This window comes from Hyperolius riggenbachi, chromosome 5 (genome assembly GCF_040937935.1).
Source record: "Hyperolius riggenbachi isolate aHypRig1 chromosome 5, aHypRig1.pri, whole genome shotgun sequence".
NCBI lineage: Eukaryota > Metazoa > Chordata > Amphibia > Anura > Hyperoliidae > Hyperolius > Hyperolius riggenbachi.
In genome coordinates this window covers 430275000-430298512 of record NC_090650.1, presented here as the reverse complement: position 1 = coordinate 430298512, position 23513 = coordinate 430275000, and the positions used below count along the sequence as shown (strand labels likewise).

At 44.5% G+C, this 23513-nt stretch overlaps 1 protein-coding gene across 2 annotated transcripts in view; it reads left to right on the top strand.

The window, feature by feature from the left end:
* The window catches only part of COL22A1 (collagen type XXII alpha 1 chain), a 483118-nt gene that overhangs the window by 373250 nt on the left and 86355 nt on the right, over nt 1–23513 (top strand). For both annotated transcript variants that reach the window (XM_068238069.1, XM_068238068.1), the window contains exons 36-40: nt 1640–1693; nt 5163–5216; nt 9296–9349; nt 17235–17339; nt 19051–19095. In XM_068238069.1, coding sequence (XP_068094170.1) covers nt 1640–1693; nt 5163–5216; nt 9296–9349; nt 17235–17339; nt 19051–19095 — 312 coding nt within the window. The remainder of the gene's footprint in view (nt 1–1639; nt 1694–5162; nt 5217–9295; nt 9350–17234; nt 17340–19050; nt 19096–23513) is intronic.

The window sequence follows — 23513 nt, the reverse complement described above, 5'->3', positions numbered from 1 at the left end:
TGTTGATTTTCAAGTGGATAATTTCAATTGCTGCCATTTTTCCACTGTTAATAGCAGATGCCTCAAACTTGCTACAGTTGGTCATTGGGTGACTGGGGTTCAAATGCTGGAGAGGGGGTGAAGCCATAAACAGCCAATCTGATTTGTTTCATTTCTATTGGAATATACAAATTATTGATGCCAAGGACCCCAAAGCTCACAAACTTGGTAATTGAGTGTTTGTCCGTTAGGGTTAGAAAGTGGGCGGAGCTAACACCAGCCAAATACATACACGGGCAATGCCGGGTCATCAATGGGTGGAGACAAATACAAATTTCACTGGGAAAATGTAAACTGCAGCCATTCTGTTAATGGCAGGGTTTTTAAAACTTTGCACAGTTGGTCACTGGGTGACTGGGATTAATATTCAGAAAAGTGGGTGGAGCATACAAAAGTGTATCAAACTTCACCTATTGCTTTTCAATGGGAATATTTAATTGCTACCATTCTTGCACTGTTAATGGCACAGGCCTCAAACCTTGTACAGTTGGTTATTGGGTGACTGGGGTTCAAATTCAGAAAAGGGTGTGGAGCCACAAACAGCCAATCAGATTTTTTCATTTCAATGCAAATTATTGATACCAAAGACCGCAAAGCTCACAAACTTGGTCAGTGAGTAATTGTGTGTTAGGGCTAGAAAAATTATGTAGAGTCAACACCAGCCAAATACATACCCTGGCAACGCCGGGCAATCAGCTAGTTCTATTATAATAATCGAATTGGATGGTCGATCGGCCGCCAAGTCACCTGATGTATGGCCACCTTTACAAAGTAGATTGAATGTTTTGTTGTCTCTGCTCAGTAGCAGTGTATTAAGTGTCCCTAATTTAAAAAAGAAAGCAAACTTTTGTTTTGCATAGCCTTTTAGTAAAGGGCTTTTTGGTACTCTGCAGCCCCTTACACACTCCTAAGAGTTCTGGTTCACCATGAGCTTGCTGTGTAATCTGTAACTCTGGGTGCTTCAAGTCCTACTCCATAGAGCCACATTAATCCATGCCATGCACTGATGAGCATCAAACCAATCCGAAACAGTCTCTATGCATGTTGGATTATTGTGGCTTTGTACAATTAACAAGCTGACACATCATTGCATTCCAGCGGTTCAGGAGGTGTGGCTATCTTACAGGGACAACAAAGGAATGATTTGCAAATTCAGCAGTAATGCATCGTGGGAGACATCATATGCTCACTCCAACCTGAATAATCGCAAATACCTTATTTTTTAAGAAGGCAAACTATAGTTTTAAATGAAAATACATGAACTATTGACCTTCCATATCTCCCCCTGCTCGCAGAAGTTGTATTCTGCCAGGAAAACTTTTATGGCTGTACAGTAATTGTCTTATCAGTGATGTTTACTATATTCCCGACAAGGTACTGACCAGACGGAAGCTGTCACCTGCATGCCTAAAATGTAATTCTTTCAGCAAAATAAATAAAGTAAACAGCCTGGTTATTGATATGTTTTGCACTGTACATACACATGTTTATCTGCTCATGTCACTTGTCGCCTCAGGTACACTTTAAAAATGTAAAGGCTGTGTATGCAACATTTTATTTCAAAGATTTAATTTGTATATATTGCATTCTGTTATTACAGGGTCCAAAAGGAGAGGAAGGCTCCAAGGGGGAAGCTGGAGCAAAAGGAGACGCTGTAAGTCAACTGATTTAAATTCATTGCAAGTTTTAAACAGAAAAAAACCCCCACAATAAATCATCAATAACTTTTTTGGCTCCAAAAATAGCACTCCTAGCCGATTGTACCAAATTAAGTTTGGTTTGCCAGTACTTTTTTTTTATACTTTTTTTTTTTCTCTTGCTTGGCGTGAAGGAATATTTCCTTGATAAGATAAGAAACATCTTGCTTCTGAAAAAAAACTCAGAATGGTGCAAACTCAATTATTATTATTATTTTTTGTTGTAAACCAAGCCTTGGGATGTCCTTACATAACTCAATATTGCAGCTCAATCGATCTTCCGATTCGATAAGTTTATCCAATCGGAAGAGAAACAGTGCCGCAATATTGCCGCCCAATCAATCTTTCAACCAATTTCTGGCTGCAATCGGTCAAATGGATTGATTGGGAATGGTGGTACGTGGTGGTAACAGCGTTTGATATCGCGACAATTGACAAGACCCCTGGCCGCCCCCCCCCCCCCCCCAAGTTTATAAGTGTCCATCCCATGCTCAGCTCTCAACCAGTGCGACTCATGGCCTTCTCCGGGGCCTGCCGTCACTGCGAGTGCCTGTTCCACGTAACACTGACGTGATTTGTGATGTCACTGAATGCGCTAAGCCATGCGCTGCAGATACTGATAGTGATGCCGATCACCGGAGGAGGCCAGGAGTCACGCCGGTGAAGAGGCGAGAATTTAACACTGAGCAATGGGCATGGGAGGGGGGCATTCATACACGTAGGGGAGGGGGGGGGGGGGAGGGGGCTAGTAAGCAATAGATTTCTGCATTAACAGATTTCATGCGGATTGCTGAATGGCAATAGCTCCATCTCAGATTTGATCAGAGAAAGGTCTGTCTAATGGTGGATCTGGCCATACATCTGACCAGCTTTTCTGACCCCTCGACCACCATACAGTTTGGGATTGGTCAGAAAACCAGAGCTCATGATGAGCACGGGGGTCCCCCTTTTGAGCAATACCAAATCACATGACTCTTTACATTGAGAGTACCTTGCAACAGAGAGTTAAAAATCCCACTTGGTAACATATTGGAATATAACGAAATGTGATAAGTGTGCACATATGGAACCAGGCGTACTTAGGACTAAGGCAAGGCTCACTGTAAGGCGGAGTCACACACTGAAAAAGCGTGAGCGATCTGTGATTTTCCGAAATTGCAATTGGGGATGCTCCTCCGGAATCCACGGAATTGAAATTTCCACATTTCTTTCCAATCGCAAAATGGAAATTGGAATTCCGCAGAAATCCGATTTACTGCAACTCAGTAATTTTAACCCAATCTCAGAACTCGGAAGCATTGGACCAATCAGGGAAAGCAGATTTTTTTCAGCAAAAATCGGATCACCGCTGTAATTTTTGACCAATTTCAAGACTTTCCGCTTTTCCAATTTTTTTTCTTCATTTTGCATTCTCTGATGCAAAAAAAAAAAAAATAAAATTATAAAATACTCCTCGGAAATCTGAAAAATGCAAATAAGAGAAACGGAAATTGACCTTGGCGGAAATCGGAATTTTAGCGGAATTGGAAATGTGCATTTTACAACCATCCCTAATTGCAACACTTCTAATGTTTCTCAGTGAGGCTGCAATTTTTACGCATGGGTTCCATCTGCGTTTAGTGAATTTCTCGGCATTTTAAATTCAAGTCTAAATGTTTTTTAGTGCGTGATGTGCAATTTGCGTTTCAATACCAAACAAAAAAACCTGGGAGGTTGGGGGAGGGGGTTCATGAAAAAATGCTGCAACGTTAATTAGGTACATTTTGTGCAAATTATCTTCATGGCAACTTGATAGTCACAGAAGACTCACTAAATGAATTGGCATATGAACGCATACACAAATAAGATGCGCATGAAGTTTCTTAAAGGAGCACTATGACGAAAAATTGTAAAATGTAAAATATGTGCAAACATATACAAATAAGAAGTACATTTTTTCCAGAGTAAAATGAGCCATAAATTACTTTTCTCCTATGTTGCTGTCACTTACAGTAGGTAGTAGAAATCTGACAGAAGTGACAGGTTTTGGACTAGTCCATCTCTACATGGGGGGATTGTCAGGGATTTATCTATTTTTAAAAGCACTTAGTGAATGGCAGTTGCTCTGTTCAACTGCCCAAAAAACTGTGCAGCGAGCAGGGAAGCTGGCCAGCATCATTGTTTAAATCCTTTTTAGGGAATATCTTTATAAAGATTAAAAGCATTGCTGAGAATCCCCTATGAAGAGATGGACTAGTCCAAAATGTGTCGCTTCAGTCAGATTTCTACTGCCTACTGTAACGGACAGCAACACAGGAGAAAAGTAATTTACAGTATATCTCATTTTACTCTGGAAAAAATGTACTTCTTATTTGTTTATGTTTGCACACATTTTAAATTTTACAATTTTTCGCCATAGTGCCCCTTTAAACAAAAATGTAAAACGCAAATTGGTGCATGTTGGGAATCACATGCAGAATTCGCAATGACAAGTATGAATGGCCCGCAAGGGTTAAACATTCAGGAAGTATACCAAGGAGCTCGACTAAGGAGTTATGCTGTGAAACCCGCCACTCCTCACTGGCATATGGTCTATAAGAAGCTATTATGCTACGTCTGTGAGCCTTGTATGGATTGTAGAAGATAAAAATAAAGCGTTGTAGACTTGTAGAGATGGTGCAGGTCTGTTTGGGTACATATGCTGCGTCACAACACATCATCTGCTGTATCACTCATCTTTTAAAGTCACAATAATATGGAGGCCGCCATACTCATTTTCTTTTAAACAATATCAGTTTCCTGGCAGTCCTGCTGGTCTATTTGGCTGCAACAGTGTCTGAATAATACCAGGAACAAGCATGCAGCCAATCTTGTCAGATCTGACAATAATGTCAGAAACACCTGTTCTGCTGCATGCTTGTTCAGGGTCTAGGTTTGAGCGTTGAGGGGGGGGGGGCTGGTAAATGATTCATACTTGGGGTTTCCTCCAGGCTGATTTCTCCGTTGCAGTCCTCCTCCACCGCTTGGATCTTCTGCAATTCGCTCCAGAGAGTCCCTCCGGTCTGAGGTATACCACACATGCGCTGCCCTGCCACGAACACGCCCCCGTTGCACTCCAGTGCTGCGCCTGTGCAGCACTACTGTGCAGGTGCAGAACTCCCCTGGCCAAGGGAGTGGCACGGGGATCGGGCGTGGCCAGACTGGCTGACTGGCCCCAACTGAATGACATTCCAGGGCAAATTGTGGAGTATACAGGTGGTGGAGGAGGACAATGAGGGAGTGATCAGCCTGGAGGGAGCTGGAGGAAGCCCCCAGAAGCCCTGTTTCCATTAAGAGTGAAAAGCTAAAATACTCAGACGGGGGCCAAAATAGCGAAAATATGTATGAGCTATAAGAGCATTTAATTTAGCATACAACTACAATATTTACCTATAAATCTCTTTACAGGGTTCGGAGGGCCCTGCTGGACAACCCGGGGCGCGGGGTCTACCGGGAAATGTGGTAAGTCTCTTATTTCTTTATATAGGAAGTACAATGGGAGGTGTACCTGGAATTGGTTTCAGTTGATGACAATTCCAGTTTGGTTCACATCTTATGCTAATTTTATGCAAATCTATACCACATGCATACTTGAAATGGACCACTCAAAATGCAGCAGTTGTATCTCATGGGCCATCCAATGCCCCAAGCCTAAGTGGAGTGCATGGATTTTTCCTTTATGCCTAAGCGGCTCTGTGCTGCTGGCGTGGGCTGTCAGTGCGCCTGTACAGTACGGTGGCACTCGTTTACGGACAAGTCCTTGGCCCCAGACTTCCAGAGAGTCCTGGGCAGCAGCGGGGGTCTCGAGGAAGATGTGGTAAGCCCCTGGAGGCTTTAACCTCTTGCCTAATTAGTATCCACCTGTTTAGTCAAGACATTCTCATGTTGTGAAGCATCTATCTTAAATATTCAACTTGCTCAATAAGGATTTATTGAAAAAAAGAAAAGAAAAGAAAAGAACCCGCTTCTTCTGCTGCAGAGCAATAGAGAAGCAGGAAATGAGGACTGCCTATTTCCTCTGCTGATGTAAAACTCCCAGCATGCAACTTACAGCTAACCAGAGATAGTCAATGAGATGTTTAAAATGTTGGCTTGCAAAGAAAACGTAACTGCTTGCGGACCACAGGCTTACACCCCCCTAGTGACCAGGCCCTTTTTTACAATTCAGCACTCTGCAGCTTTAACAGTTCACTACACGGCCATACAACTTCGCACCCAAATGAATCTTGCCTCCTTTTCTTGCCACCAACAGAGATTTCTGTTGGTGGCATCTGATTGCTGCTGCGGTTTTTATCACCTCCCTCCCTCTGACATCCAGCCCCTATGATCACCTCTCATAGGCATCAGCCTATAAGAGGGATCGCGTTGTGAGCCTCTCCTGGGGATAGCTCAGTGACAGAGCTGTCCCCTGTACAGTGCTGTACTAGATCACAGCGCTGTACAAGTAATTGTGGCTGTTTTATATACTGCCTGCCTCTGATCGCGGCTGACATACTTCGCTCGGTAACTCAGCAGGGATGCGTGCGCATCCGCGTGTGCTATCCCCGCTAATCTCCGCCCCCAGGACTTGACATTAATTAGTGTTAGGCAGTCCTGGAGGAGCCACGCTAATTGGCATTAGAGTGACTAAAGGAAACCTCAAGTGAGAAAAAAAAGTGAGGCTTCTTGGATCTACTGACATCCCACCATTCCAGAGCAGAGTCCCTCTACACCTAGTCAACAAAAGCTTGTTGAATAGGTGTGTTCTGGACATGCTTCTGGTCGTGGACTAGCCTATCCGGAGGCATACCTATGAATAGGCTGCCGGGAGATTTGGGTACAGGATACAGCCGTTATAAGGCTAACCCTGCTCCTGTACAAGTCCGGGCGGCGTTAATTACTATTCCCCCAACAGGCCGCCATGGATAGTGGGGGAAAAATTTAATTCCGCTTCCGGCTATTGCTGGTGGACGAATTACACTGTTTTTGTAGTGCTCCGTCTTTTGACAGCGTTCAAATTACATACTGAGCGCTGCTATAACCCTAATTTCTATTATGGCATATGGTGGTGATGGCTGCACCCTATCTCTTATGCTGTTTTTATAGCGCTTGATCAGGACTGGGCATGCCCAGTAGAACGAATCTCTCATGCACAGAGGAAAAAACAAGTGCAGCTTAGTTCTACTAGGCATGTGCGGACCTGACTCAGCCATGCTCAGTTCAAATGCACTTGTCCACAGCCAGGAGCATGCCCAGAAGATAAAGAGGGACTCTGCACTGGAATGGTGGGCTCTAGGAGGGTATGGGAAACCTCTGGCCTAACCAGACACTTCCTGCTACTGAAGTGACTGTCCACCTCACCTCCTCCACACTCCACGTTCACTTCCATGCAAATCATATACCGTTTGCAATTGGGCCTAAATTTGCATGCAAGTCAAAAGTATTACAGTCCAATGGACCATCTTTTGTGGTGACAAAGGAGTTGATAACCTACTGGTGGTGATGAGCATGAATTTTGCATATTCACAATTTTGCATCGTAATTCGCAATTAGGATGCATAATCGTAATGCAAAAAAATGGGAAAAATCTTAATGAATTTCATATGTAAACGCAATCAGGAACCATCATTTTTGCAATTTTTGCTTAATTTTCTTGTACTTTTGTGCTGACTTTAGTGGTTAATAGCAAAGTTCACATACATGCTATCGTTGCCTAAATTGCTACGTCACAAAAAAAAAGTTTTCAAAAAACCCTTGTAGTTTTTGAGATAATTGATTTTGGAAGTCGTCGCGAAACCTCGCGTAATTACGCAAAATTACGAATGGATTAGGTGAAATCACTTGGATGTTGTAACGAACGGTGGAGCACAGAGAGGATCTGATTACCGGTGATCTGCAGTATCACTGGGAATACAGATGTATACCAGATTATAAGTGATCTGCAGTATCACCGATAATCCGATATACCAGCTAACCTCTGTACTTGAGTAGAGTGTAGTGTTTGGTGTAACAGTAACACTAAGAGGACTGAGCCTCAGTGCAGTGGAGAGTACTGCACGGCTTCCTTCCGAAGACCTGACCTCTCCAAGGCTGGAGGAGTCAGGCTGCGAGTAGGAAGGTAAGTCTGAGAGTGACACTCAGGAGAAAGTGTCACTAACAGGACGGGGAACCGCCTCCAATAGTGAGGTTGGTTCTCGAGGTCAGACAAGCCAGATCGTAACACACGGACAGATAAAGTACAGATTCAGAAGGCAAAGGCGGAGTCTAGGTACAGGCAGAGTTCGGCAACAGGGTATCAGAAATATCGAGGTACAAGATCAGAATACAAGAGGATGGTCAGGCAGGCAGAAGGTCATAACAGATAATCACAATCAAACTAGTACTTTAAGCTATCAACAGAATCTAGCTAAGTGTAGGATTACAGCTCCAGCTGGTCCCGGCACACTTAAGGATCTGACTACGGGTCTGAGTGCTCCCACGTATGTGTTCGCAACGCCAGACAAAGAGCAAGTGAACAGCCAGCAGTATATATACACAAGGACCTCTCCAGGACCTCCCTAATTGCTGGACCAATGAGAGTAGTGGAAAATGTCAGCTGACCCGCCTGGTCAGCTGACTCCCTTCTGGCTGTTATTTAAGCTCTGCCTCTGTGTGCGCGCGCGCGTCACTCTGAATCTAGGTGGACTATCAGTCCCAGCCACACCAGTACTGTTTTGCAATGTATCCAGTGAACCGAGTGCGGGAGCCGCCTCCAATGCGGATTCCGCCGTTACCAATGCGGATTCCGCCGTTACCAATGCGGATTCCGCCGCTCTGCCTATGCGGCATGCGGCGTTTTTTCCGCGTTGTGACGCCATGCTGGACGCGGAAACAGCCGCCTCACCTTGAGAGGCAGCGGCTTTTCCGCGTTTCATCACAGATGTCCAAATTGTAAATGCCATAATTGCGAAAATTGACATGAAATTTTGCATAACCGTATTAGCAGATTACGATTATCTCTATAACTGACCATGTATAATTATGCAATAATTGGACAGATAATTACAGATAATTACAGATTGTACAGATAATTATCATTAGGTATCATAATTTCTTAAGGCTCATACACACATCCAAATTAATACACAAACAACCGCACACCATGACCAACCACACAACAAGTTATTTACTGACAACTACATACACACACGCCAACCAACTAAACAACCAACTCACTGAAATACTGCGTGCGCAAGCTAAACAACCAACTGCACAACATGTCCGCATTCAAAAACAACAAAGTTGTTAAAAAGACTTGTATAATGTCTACATGTGGCCAACGTGCAAGATAGTTAGGCAGATTGATCCACCGGTTGTGTCTGGCAAACAACCGGTTATCAGTTGGTCATCTGGTTGTTTGCTAGCCGTCCACACGCCCATCTTATCTTCCAACACACCAGTTTGGCAGATAATTGGACAGATTGTTGGTACGTGTGTATGAGCCTTTAGATCTTATTATTAGCATCTATTGACTATCGTCAAGACGTTCTACTGAACACTCTCGTTTTTCTTTTGTTTTTCAGGGGAATCCAGGAGATTCAGGCCTACCGGGAAAAGACGGACAAAGGGGTGAAAAGGTGAAATTATGGAGGCATTCTATTACTTGTGTCTTCTCTTACAAATCATTCTGAAGCAGTCCTAGAGAGAGCTTTTCTCTGCTGGGCCAGCGAGGACTCAGCCACCTCCATCTGTCTGCTGTCTGCTCCATCTCCTGATACTTGTACCGAAAATCAGAACTGAAACGTTCATCAAATCAGAAGGAGTTAATTTATGTTCTCCATCTGCTGCCAGCTAGTGCAGGGAATTGGGGATCTGGCGAGTTATGCAGACTCTGCATAGCGCAGGCATTTTATAGTGAGCCTGATTGCTCAACAGCACTGCGGAACAAAACGGATATTGTTCATTATACGCTCAGCGGCCACAGCCTAGCAACCCTGGTGTGTTGGCAGCATGGCGGCCATTTTGTCAACCCCAACGGTTCTTCCTCAAAAGGTTGTAAATTAATATTGAGCAATATCTTCCATCCAGTGTTATCATAGTTACTTAGTTATACAGTTAGTTGGGTTGAAAGAACATATAAGTCCATCAAGCTCAACTAATATATAAGGTACAACACCAGCCTGCTCCCTCACATATCCCTGTTGATCCAGAGGAAGGCGAAAAACCCTTACAAGGCATGGTCCAATTAGCCCCAAAAGGGAAAAAGATTCCTTCCCAACTCCAGATGGCAATCAGATAAAATCTCTTTATTAACACCACTAGGAATTACCTAATTATTGTAGCCATGGATGTTTTTCAACGCAAGGAAAGCATCTAAGCCCCCTTTAAATGCAGAGATAGAACTTACCATGAATACTTATTGTGGTAATACATTGCACATTTTAATCTCTCTTACTGTAAAGAACACTTTCCTAAATAAATAGCTACATTTTTTCGCTTCATGCACAGATCATGTCCCCTAGTCTTTTGCACAAGCCTAGGGACAAAAAGCTCATCCGCCAAGCTCTTATATTTGCCTCAGACGTATTTATACATGTTAATTAGATCTCCTCTAATACTGGGCATATACGGCACGTTTTATATCATCAATCGAGCCACTGATGGCTCGATTGATAATATTCAACCTGTCCAATACCCCGCCGGATCAATACTGTGCTCGATACCGGCGGGGAGAACAATGAGAAGAAACGAGCGGCTGATTAGCAGCACACGCGGGGACAAGCCGGGAATCGATCCGCGCGCACGCGCGGACGAGTGGTGACGCGCCGGCATGGAGCCGCTGGCTCGATACCGCCGCATAAACTGTCCGTGTATGCCCAGCATAAGGCATCTTTTCTCCAGACTAAATAAACCCAGGTTATCTAATTATTCCTGGCAAGTGAAGCCTTCCATCCCACGTATCAGTTTTGTTGCTGGTCTCTGCACCTGCTCTAAAACTGCAATATCTTTCCTGTAATGTGGTGCCCAGAACTGAATTCCATATTCCAGATGTGGCCTTACTAGAGAGTAAAACAGGGGAAATATTATGCTAGCATCCTGAGTTTTTGTTTCCTTTTTAATGCATCCCAAAATCTTATTTGCTTTAGCTGCAGCAGCTTGCCGTCGATTTCATTGATTTCGTCGACCGTGCATAGTTTGCAGCATTGATTTGTAGCAGATTCAGTCAGAAATTGATGAAAAAATGACATTTGCGCGGCTGCGTTGCGACATTGATCTCTACCAGATTCAATCAGTATAAAAAAATGGCAGGATATCAATGCCAAAAATCGAGTAATGTATGGGCGCCATAAACGGTACCTGAGATGGTGTCAAAGCAAAAACTCCTACATACCTCCAGCACCCTCCAGGGCGATCGGTCTCTTGTCATCCTTCTGCGCCACTTGGATCCTCGGAATTTGCCCCGGAAAATCTTCCCGTCGGTGCAGGCGTAGTCCTGCTGCGCGCTCTCCCCGTCACTCTCCAGTGCCCGGGAGCATGCTGCGCCTGCACAGTAGTACTGCGCTGGTGCAAAACGCTCCCAGCCATGGGAGCACAACGGCCGACCTGCCAAGGCAAAGTATGCCCTGCACCGGAGGACTGTCCGGGTAACATTTGGGAGGATACAGGTGGCCCAGAAGGATGGCAAGGGACCGATCACCCTGGAGGGGGCTGGAGGAAGCCCCAGATATGCATAATTTTTTTCCTTTTACACCATCTCAGGTTTACTTTAAGCTGCTCCCATTGGCTGATGTCAATACACTGGTCTCCATTAAGGCAGCACGGTGGCGTAGTGGTTAACGCTCTCACCTTGCAGCGCTGGGTCTCTGGTTCAAATCCCAGCTAGGTCAACATCTGCAAAAAGTTTGTATATGCTCCCCATGTCTGTGTGGGTTTCCTCCGGGCACTCTGGTTTCCTCCCACATGCCAAAAACATACAGATAAGTTAATTGGCTTCCCCCTAAATTGGCCTAGACTACTAGACTACGATACATGCACTACACGATGCATACATAGACATAGGACTATGGTAGGGAATAGATTGTGAGCCCCTCTGAGGGACAGTTAGTGACAAGACAGTATACTCTGCACAGCGCTGTGTAATATGTCGGCACTATATAAATAAATAAATAATAAATAAGGTGGGCATTAATGATATAATTTGCAAAAAGACTGTTTACAAACGATTCTTAGTATGAATTGGAAATGACCGTTTGGGATCAATCATGGACATGTTTGTTAGTGGTCCCAATCAATAATTTCCAATTCATACGAACAATCGTTTGTAAACGATCTTTTGGCAAATGGTATTATTAGTAATTACCTATAATCCTGCCCTAAAAATGACATGACTAGAGATGTTGACAACTGACCAATAACAGAAGAGGAAGTCCCTAATCTCATTCTGTAACTGTAACGATTGGTGTCAGCACACAGAGAGAATCTGATTATTGGCGATCTGCAGTATCGCCAAGAATACAGATATATAACCGATTATTGGCGATCTGCAGAATCACCGATAATACAGATATATCGCTAACCTCTGGACACCCAGCAAAAGGAACACAATAAATACAGTAATATCACAAAAGTGTGGAAATATCCACCACACGGCAATTCCTCAGAGGTGTGGTTACCTCTGAATGGGAACCCCGTGAGTGAGATCCTCTAACCAGGCTGAGTGAGGAATCTCGACCCCCAGCAGTAACCGTCTGCTTGGGGCAAGCCTCAGAGATAACCCTCCAGTGGGAGACGTTCCACTGAAGGAAGGAAGGTCAGACAGGCAAGGGTTCGGCAACAGAAATGGCGGTGGCAGTACAGGAGCGGAAGGCAGAAGAGTAATTGGTAATCAGGCAGAGGTCGGCAACAAGAATCAGATAGGCAGAGGTACAATAGCGTAGAGAGAGAGAGAGTAGTCCAGGATAGCTGGGGTCAAAACACAGATACAATATCAAATACAATCCTAACTAAGGTGTGAAATCCTTAGTATCCACACCAGGGCACTGAGCTAAGGTCTGAGCGCTAACACAAGAGTATTCACGACAGCAGACAAGGAGCAACTGAAACCCAGCTCCTTATATGCTGAGAGTCCCTCAGCTAATCCGCCCAGAAGCCCAACCAATCAGGAACCCTCCTGATGTCAGCTGACAGGAGAGTCAGCTGACCCTCCTACGTAGGAGGTAAGAGTCCTGCCTCCTTGCGCGCGCGTGTGACCCTCTGCCTCAGAGCGTCCGAGAGGCCAGGCCCCGAGTCCACGCACGCCCGCGTCCCAAAGTCCGCTGGCCGCATTGCGGGAACTGCCGCCGTGTTGCTAGTGGTGGCGGCGGTGTCCGCATCCATCTGGCCCCCAATTCCTCCGGCCGAGCAGCGGGACCCGCCGCCATCCTGTCTGCCGCGGCGGCGCCCGCCCTGCTCTGTGCCGGCGGCTCCGTGAGCTGCACGGAAACCGCCGGCTGGGATGCGGAGGCCGCCGCCACGCTGCCCTGCGCGGCGGCGGCTCTGCTATTGTTTACAGTAACATATGGACAGATGTTCACTTTATCTGTGTGTACAGAGGGGCTTTAATCCGGGAACACTACAGGTTCACTTTAACGACTTAAAGCAGGCCCAAACCAAACTTTTTTTAATTCAAAATATTTAGCTGCACCACTCTGACACATACAAAGATAAATAAACACTCCTTCAAGCCTATGAGCATTTCAGTGAATGCTTTTCACCCTTCTCTTTTCATAACTAGGGTTATACTGGTGGCAGCCATTAGCAATTCCTCCTTTGCCGGACACCACCCACTCCACCAGTTTGCCGGATTTTTCCCGGCAATTTGAAAGGAAGGGAGGGGTTCCTCCAATAAATGTAAAATATTTTATATTTGTCATCATGCAGCTGAAAAAAGGCTGCTATTTATTATTATAATTTAGAAAATAGATCTTATTTCTGAAATCTTGTATTTTTAATTTGGGTCCACTTTAATGACAAGCTGACTTATAGAAACGTCCTGCTAGAGCCTCTTAATGGCTCCAGGACGTTTCTATAAGTCAGACAGTGCTGCTGACGCTGCTGTGCGCATGAAAATAGTGAAAAAAAGACCCACCATAGAAAAAATACACCTTTATTTCCAAATACTATATTGTCCCCCAACTTTGTACTAGAGGCATAATTAAACTCTTGTGATAACCAGAAAAAATAGGCAGATAAAATTATGTACAGTAACAGTGTTTATATTAAAACTATAGGGAATGAAATTGGAGAAATAGTGTATTTTTTCCCCTTGTTTTCCCCTTTAAATTGCATAGAAAATAAAATAATTACTGAATACTAATATCAACCCCAAAAAGCCTAATTGGTGGTGAAAAAAAACAAGATATAATAATAATAATTGCAGTATTTGTATAGCGCCTTTCTCCTGTCGGACTCAAAGCGCTTGCGAGCAGGGCCGGATTTGTACTTTTTACCGCCCAAGGCCAACTATACCATCTGTATGGTTGTTATGTCTGTGTGCCCCAATGAGAATTCAACTTTCTTTCCATCATTGATGTCACAGACAATGGCTATTTTAGTAATACGTGTATAGATTAGAAGTTATGTTTTGAAATGTTATGTTATGCTTGCCATCTCATTAATGATGGACCCATTGCATCACCATGAGAGTTAGTCTGATGTATACATGCAGGATAGAGCTTACAGGTCTTGCAGGGACGGCACAAGTACAGGACAGAGAGTTCAAAGGTTAAAGCTGTTCTTGTAGATAGGGATGACTGCATAGAACAGCTTTCCTGCCCCTCACTATGCCGCCCCTAAACTTCTGGTGCCCTAGGCCATGGCCTATGTGGCCTTGCCAGAAATCCGGCCCTGCTTGCGAGGCAGCCACTAGAGAGCACTCAGTAGGCAGTAGCAGTGTTAAGGAGACTTGCCCAAGAAACTCCTTACTGAAATAGGTGCTGGCTTACTGAACAGGCAGAGCCAAGATTTGAACCCAGGTCTCCTGTGTCAGATCATGATATAGATCATTTCATTGTGATAAGTAGAGCTTAAGCTATTGGCAAATGAAAGGGATGAGCACTGAAAGGTGAAAATCGATCTTGTCCGTTAGGGTAAAAACCGCCGTGGGGTGAAGTGATTAAAGAGAAACTGCGACCAAGAATTTAACTTTATCCAAATAAGTAGCTGATACCCCATTTTACATGAAAAATCTATTCCTTTTCACAAACAGACCATCAGGGGGCGCTGAGTACCTAGGTACTTCTGGCAGTTTCCTGTCTTTGAACCCTGTTGCATTGTGGGAAATGGCTGTTTACAGCTGTTTCCAACTGCCAAAAAAGCATGCAGCAGCTATATTACCTGCCAACAGTAAAAATGTCACCATGTGATAAATGTCAGAATGTACATCAGGGATTTCAAAGCTTTTACAATGGGCAAACACTGACGGAATCATTTATACATAATTATTGTAAAAATGAAGCACTTTTTTATTACATTATTTTCACTGGAGTTCCTCTTTTAGCTCAAACACTTTCTATGTAGGGAATTATGAATTTTGTATTGAACTTCCAAAAATATCTTTATCTTCCAGGGAGCAGCAACTCACCTCTTGTTGTGGCAACAAATGTTCCGTGCGCGATACAGAACAAATCATTTTCATGTGAGCGGTGTTATCCAGTGAATAAACGCCGTGCAGGCAATGTGTAGCCTTCCCCGCCGGCGGTTTCTTCTGTCGGCGCTTCTCCAGGGAACGCAGGAAATGATAGAAGACAAAGCTGAGACGCCAGGCTGCACCGTGCCAATAAACAAAAAAGAAAATACTCATTTACAAACTCTCTGAGCATAAAGTACATGGTGAAAAATATGCAGTCAGGCCTTCCAAGGAGCGAATGAGTTTGGTTGTTGGCTGTTTCAGCTTCCGACAATGCCAGACAGGTACAGAAACTGGAGCGCACAGCCATGCAAATGCCACTGACAAACTTTTGCAGCGAAACGGGTCTGTTGAAGAGCTCAGTGCTACTGTTCTAGGTGACACATTGATGAGAAATACGGCTTTAATCACTTAAGGACCCCGGGCTTAAAGAAAACCTGTACTAAAAAAAAAAATAATCCCCTTAGGGTTCCAATGAGGCTTCCCCCATCCCTATAGCTGTAGGCAGTCCAGCGCTGGCTTCCCACAATCCTCCCCTTTAAACCCCCCCAGTGACAATGGCATTTTTCACTAATTAGGCCACTGCAGCTTTAAGGGATCACTGCAGGGCCATACAACTCAGCACACAAGTGATTCCCCCCCCCCCCCCCCCTTTCTGCCCACCAACAGAGTTCTCTGTTGGTAGGTGAGGATCTCTCCCAGGATGTTTATTTTTTGTAAATATTTACTTCTATTTTTTAATAATAAATATTACTATTTATTTGTATATTTTTTGCCTGGTTAGCACCCTCTTTACTTATTTAACAGATAAAAATAGAGAATTGATTTTGGATTTTATGCCTGACAGTTATTCTGTAACAGCTTCTCAGAGCCGGGACAAGGTCCTCCAGCACCCAGGGCTGAGACACCAAAGTGCGCCCCTCCATCCCTCCCACCCCAGCTGTCACTCACTGATTGCTATTAGATTAAGAAGGCCACAGGGCCCACAACCTCCCCAACACCTTAATCTCTAGTTATCTGGCTTGCAGTCACTGATATGTATCACCTTTTCTTATTTCTTTCTGCTTCATACACAATTAGGAATGACAGCTAAATGAATTGTGCGTCCCCTCCTACACTGCGCCCTGAGGCTGGAGCCTCTCCAGCCTATGCCTCGGCCCTGCAGCTTCTATTCACTAAGACACATTCAATAACATTTTCTTATTTTCAAGGGAGGGAATTAGGTTTAGGAGTCAATAGGAGGGATTTTTATAATGGGGAGTTTAGGGGTATCTGTCAGGAAGGTTGATTTTTTTTACTGAAAGCAGTTAGGGTTAGGCACCAGAAAGTGATGAGGTTAGGTTTAGGCAAACAGCAATGCATGATAAATTCGTAAGCAAAATAGTGTCAGCTGGCAACCTCCATAACAATGGTGCCAAATCAATGCATACCACGCAAAATAGGGAAAGGCGTTATAACCCCAAAGTAGGGACCAAATCCACATTGGGGGTCTTCATGTGTCTGACAATGAAGTGTATAAAAATGTGCTTCATGGAAGGTACAATTCATAAATTCCCAGGCAAGAACAACATGGCTTTGATCCACATATACCACTTGTGTGGAACTCCAGGCCTGGAGGGCCAGATCCATGCCATTGTTTGGCATGGACTGAGAAAGAAAGGAATGTGTTCTACCTGATGGACCACACCCTTCCTGATTCAGACCCATCAATTCATTTGAGTAGTATAAAAAATGTGTGAGGATCTCGGCCCTCGTAGGACCGGTTTGAAATACCTGGCATATACAATGCTACAGAAGATAACGGCTCTACATAAACAAGAAAATAATTACTGACAAACCATGTTTTGAATTTCTAGGGGGAACCTGGCAAAGAAGGAAAAGTTGGCCCTGCTGGACCACAAGGTGAAGCTGGACTGGCGGGTTTGCCGGGACTGCCGGGAAAAGGCAAAGAGGGAGAACGGGTGAGTACAAATATCTGAGATGCCTAAACGTTCACATTCCAGATATCAACACATTGGGCTGGGAGCGTACTTGTCTGCTTTTTGTGTGTGTTTTCAGCACAGGAAAACTGGGACAGTGGCATCACTAGGGATGTGCGGTAGGTGGAGACCATACCAGGTGTCACCAGCAGAGGGGGTGACATCAAGCTCCAGGGTAAGGGAGAGTGGAGTAAGGCTATGTAAATAAACAAACAATAAAAAAAGAACTATTGGTTGTGTTTAGCCTGGTGAGGTTGGAGGTTCATGGGGAAAGGCAGTGGTCCTCAAACTAAGGCCCATGGGCCGAATCTAACTGGACGGCAGGCTGCCACCTGGGTATGTTTCCCTGTCTGGTGCACAAAGATGTTCTCCGGGCGCCGCATGACTGAATGGCTGCTGCTGGGAGGTCTCCTCCGGGCATAATTGGGGCAATCGATGCCTAGATTCAATTAAATATTGTTTTTCAACATCATTTTATCTATGTTCCGGCCCCTCAGTAGTCTGAAGTATGTTGACCCGGCTCTTGACAGAAAACGTTTGGGGACCTGTGAGGTAAGGGCTTGTTCACACTATGAGCGTTTGCATATTTTTTTTAAGCGCTGGCGATTTCTGAAATCGCCCTAAAAGCGCTTGGGCAGTGATTCCCAATGAGAGTACTCACATGTGCGCGTTGCAATTGCGTTCCGCTACCCAAAGCGCTGCCTGTACCATTTTCTGGGCGATTTGCCTATAATGGAAGGTTTAGGGAAATCGCAAAGCGCTTGAAAAAGCGCTTTGTATAGCCATTTCCCGAGCGCTTTCATGAATAAATACATTGTATTAATTCATTTTTGGGTCAAAGAGTTCACTTCCTGGCATCAGGAAAAAAAGAATCGCTCTGTAAAAGCACTTAGAAAAGTGCTTAGAAAGCGTAGGGAAATCGCTCAGCACTTGAAGTAGCGCTGGCGATTTATAATATGACCATAGCCTTAGAGAGGGATGACACCATTAGTGTCCGCACCATGTGACACCTACTCTAGTGATGCCTCTAAACTGAGAACCAATGTGTTATTCCCATGCAGAAAAAAACCCGATAGCAGTGCAGCACTGTGCATTTTCTCTATCAACTATGTTAGCTTCAGTGTGCATTTTCCCACATTCAGACTTAGGCCTTGTTGACATTGCGTTCCGTTTGCGTGTCCGTCCGCAATTTTTGTTGCATTTTCTTAGCATTTTTTTTTCGCTTGGGTGGGCGATTTGTTTTTGTGCTTAGCGGTTTTCTAAGCGTTTTTTCCGTGCGGTTTTGTAATTCACTCCCTGACACAAGTCTTTATTGCGCATTTTTGTATGCGTTTTCTAATTTCCTATACCTTTCATTGAGGCGGAATCGCCCAGAAAATGGTCCACGCACCGCTTTGCTAGCTGTACCGCACACGACCCGCGCTGATATGAACCTTCTCATAGACATTAATTGGCCACGCGGTCGGGGGGGGCATTTTTAAAAACCGCATGCGGGCGAAAAAAAAGCAGAAAATGCCTGTAGTGTGAACAAGCCCTTACATGGTGTACGGAAAACGCATGCAGAAAACTGACAGACAAGTGTGCTTCCCGCCTAAATATGGCCACACACCATACAGATTATATTCGACAATATTGCATAGTGTTTCCAGTACATTCCGTATTGTGTAGTATTACACTCTTCTGTTTCTTGTAGGGTGACCGAGGATTTCCAGGCCCACAAGGACCAACCGGTTCCAAAGTAAGTTTATTTTGTCACTGCTATGAAAATGGCTAACTCTAATGACAAGGCTCTTGTGCTGTATCCAAACCAACCAGCCTCACCACTGTCACATTACACCGATTCTTTGTTCACTGCACTGGCTGCCTGTAAAATGGAGAATACTCTTCAAGATTGGACTATTGACATTGCAATCCCCACACAATTTCGGCCCTGGATACATGAAGGACTTGCTGAAACTGCACCACACCTCTCACAACCTCAGAGCAGCACGGTGGCGTAGTGGTTAGTGCTCTCGCCTTGTAGCGTTGGGTCCCCGGCTCGAATCCCAGCCAGGTCAACATCTGCAAGGAGTTTGTATGTTCTTCTTGTGTCTGCGTGGGTTTCCTCCCATAAACTTAGTCACTCCCACAGTGTGCCTCAAAATCTTTGGAGACAGAGCTTTCTAGACTGTCATGCTGCCCCTACCCTTTGGAACTCCCTACCATGCCCAGTAAAAACAGCCCCATCCCTGGAGTTATTCGAATCCAGACTGAAAAGCCACCTGTATAGCTGGTATTTGCAGACTTGTACCTAAATTTACCAATTAACCAATTACTGGTCTGAGCCATGCTTATGCACTTTGAGTCCCACGGGAGAAAAGCGCTTTACAGATGTTGTTTGTTGTTGTATCCATACCAATCTGAGTTCCTTTGTCATTGGCCTTACCACAGACCAGTGGATGTTGATTAGTCCCCGTGAGTTACGGTACTGTGCATGTGTTCCACAGAATTATTTTATGGGAGATTTTTGTTGCCTATGTACAGTCAATTCCAACATGCTTGGAAGAAAAAAGAGAAATCGAGAGCCCAATATGGTGTAATATCGTTAAGTTGGTTGTGGTTTAAAGCAAAATATTTAGATATACTCACAAACATGGGTTACCCATAGGCAACCACTGCAAGTCCAGGTGGGGAGTATTAGAACCTGACCCCACTCAGGTTTTTAAGATGTCGCTCTCTGTAGATAGGAAACGGGGTAGCACCCCTCCACCGAGGGTGGAATCAAGATTTCAGCAAAGCTTGGTGTACAGAGGCGCCAGAGTAGAATAAAAATGTTTAAAACCCGTCTAAAAGAGGGGGATGTTTAGGTGGACTTACCTCCCTCAAAAATATAAAACTCAATTGAGTCACAATCTATCAATACAAAAATTTTATTCAACTCCACTTAGTGCAACGCGTTTCGCAGGTGTGGTCCCGCTTCATCAGGCAAAAAGGAGCATAACTCAATGGGTCTAAATGCAGAAGTGAGCGCCTCTGTGAATTCTCTAGGTCATTAATGTCTTGTCCAATCTAGGCTCCACCCAGCAAGTATTGTTCCACCAATCACAACATTACACTGATTGCTGTTTCCTACCCTATAAAAGTTTTCCTGTTCCTAATTAAGACAGCTGAACACCGGTGTGAAATTCAACAATGATCACATCTGGAGCTCTGCCCACCATTTCCTTTGCTTATCCCCACTAGACATACACAGGTCAATTATGGCCCGATACGCCGAGTGATAAAATTAAGGCTGAGTTACTTAAGGACTACATGAACAGAAGCAATAAAGCTTTATGGGCCCCTTGACCGCCTGTGGCCCCAATCAATTGATTTGGTTTCCTGGTCGGTAATCCGACACTAAAACAATGCTGTTTGGCCTCCTCTGTGCAGAGACAAGACAACTGCCCTGTGTATTCAGTGCTTTCCAGGTGGTAGCCAGGGCAGTGAGGAGGGAGTTAGCAGAGGGGTTGGACAGAACTGAAGATCTAATCACATGGGGTTGAATTTCTAACAGTTTTAAACTGGCTAAATTAGGAAGAAGACTTTTTTGTTTTTGCAGGGAGCTTTAAGTACGTTAGGATTCACATACTTAGATGCATTACAAGGTTCCTTTAAAAACTAAACCGTGAACTGAAGTTGAGGATAGAGAAAATGGATCAGTCAGAAAGGAGAGTTGAACGGGTGGCATTAATAAGTTGAGTATATGCAGGAAGCCTGTGCGATGATTCATTCTCCCGACAGAACAAAGGGAAAAAAGGGAACACAAAGTCAGGTAATTAGTAATTCATACAATACCTTCATTTTTCTACCTAATTGCTCCCCTGGAGCATTCATTAAAATGGTCTTTAGCTCCAAAGCCGTCATAACCAGCTAAGCTTTTGTTCTGACCTGCATATATAATGTTTTGGACGCTCCAGATAAGGACTATTGGAACTTTTGTCAAATGAAGTCTCCCCGGGCCTTTCAGACAGTCAGGACAGGGTTTCTGGGTCTGCTGTTGTCTTGTAGACAATACTGTGGCCTCCAAAATTCTACATCAACTACAGAGGAGAAAATACAGTATGACTATTTTTGCTTAAAGGATACCCGAAGTGACATGTGACATGATGAGATAGACATGTGTATGTGCAGTGCCTAGCAAACAAATAACTATGCTGTGTTCCTTTTTTTCTTTCTCTGTCTGAAAGAGTTAAATATCAGGTATGTAAGTGGCTGACTCAGTCCTGACTCAGACATGAAATGACTACAGTGTGACTCTCACTGATAAGAAATTACAACTATAAAACACTTTCCTAGCAGAAAATGTCTTCTAAAAGCAAGAAAGAGATAAAAAGGGGAATTTCTTATCAGTGAGGGTCACACTGTTGTCACTTCCTGTCTGAGTCAGGACTGAGTCAGCCACTTACATACCTGATATTTAACCCTTTCAGGCAGTGAAAGAGAAAAAGGAACACAGCATAGTTATTTGTGTGCTAGGCACTGTACATACCAATGTCTATCTCATCATGTCACTTCAGGTATCCTTTAACTGGGTCTTTCAGAAAAGTAGAGGTGTAACTTTCGGGGGTGGGAGGGGCAGAGGGTTGGCTGACCGCTCCTGCAGTCCCATGCGAATGACATCTAAACTGACCTTTCCCAAAGCAAACCCCGCCCTATATCCCTGACCTTAGCTATACAATAGCCGAGCCTTGGCGCCCATTAACCTCTTCGGGACCGCATGTAGGTAAAACTACGCCCCACTTGTGGCTGCCTATGCACAGTTTTAACGCCGCTGTCTCCCGTGCTCAAAACACGATCGCGCGTAAACACCGACACAAAACTCTATCTCAGTCAGGAGCCATTTTCATTGGCTCCAGACCACCTGATCACTTTGAGCCAATCACAATCACAGTGCTCAGGAAGTGTAAAACAAAAAAAAAGGCCTTGTGGGGCCTGTCTCCACTCATTTTCTGCACAGGGAAACTGCAAACAATGTAAATCAATGGGTTGGTTCACACTGGAATGCATTTTTCACATGCAGAAAAACAATTGACAGCAGTGCAAAACAGTCAGATAACTGATGCAAAAAAACTGACACACAGAAAAACTGAGGAGTGGAGAAAGGCCCTTGTCAGTCCCAAATTAGTTAAATTGCCTAAAACCAATATCTGCATCCCGGCTATATCATAACCAAGCCACAGCCCCACTAAACTGCGTACAACCAATAGCCGGATTCCTGCTATATAATAACAAGGCATCGGCACCTACTAAATAGCCCACAACTGATAACCGGATTACGGCTATATAATAACTAAACCCTGGTTTCCACTAAGTAGCCTAGAACTGATATCCGCATCCCGGCTACATAATAACCAAGACTCACTGTAACGATCGGTGAAGCACAGAGAGGATCTGATTACCGGTGATCTGCAGTATCACTGGGAATACAGATGTATACCAGATTATAAGTGATCTGCAGTATCACTGATAATCCGATATACTAGCTAACCTCTGTTCACCTGAGTAGAGTGTAGTGTTAGGTGCAACAGTAACACTTTGAGGACAAAGCCTCAGCGCAGTAAGGTATACTGCACGGATTCCTTCCGAAGACCTGGACTCTCCAAGACGGGAGGAGTCAGGCTGCGAGTAGGAAGGATTGTCTAAAAGTAACACTCTGGAGGAAGTGTCACTGATAGAACGGGGAACCGCTCCAACAGTGAGGTCGGTTCTCGAGGTCGGACAAACCAGGTCGTACACACACGGACAGATAAAGTACAATATCAAGAGGCAAAGGCGGAGTCAGGTACAGGCAGGGTTCGGCAACAGGGTATCAGAAATATCGAGGTACAAGATCAGTAGGCAGAAGCAGAGTCTAAGGACGAGCCGGGGTTCGGCAACAGAGTATCAGAAATATCGAGGTACAAGATCAGAGTTCAGGAGGATAGTCAAGCAGGCAAAAGGTCAAAACAGATAATCACAATCAAACTAGTACTTTAAGCTATCAACAGAAACTAGCTAAGTGTAGGATTACAGCTCCAGCTGGTCCCGGCACACTTGCGGATCTGACTACGGATCTGGGTGCTCCCACGTATGTGATCGCAACGCCAGACAACCAGCAACTGAATAAGCAGCAGAATATATAGTTGCTGGACTCTG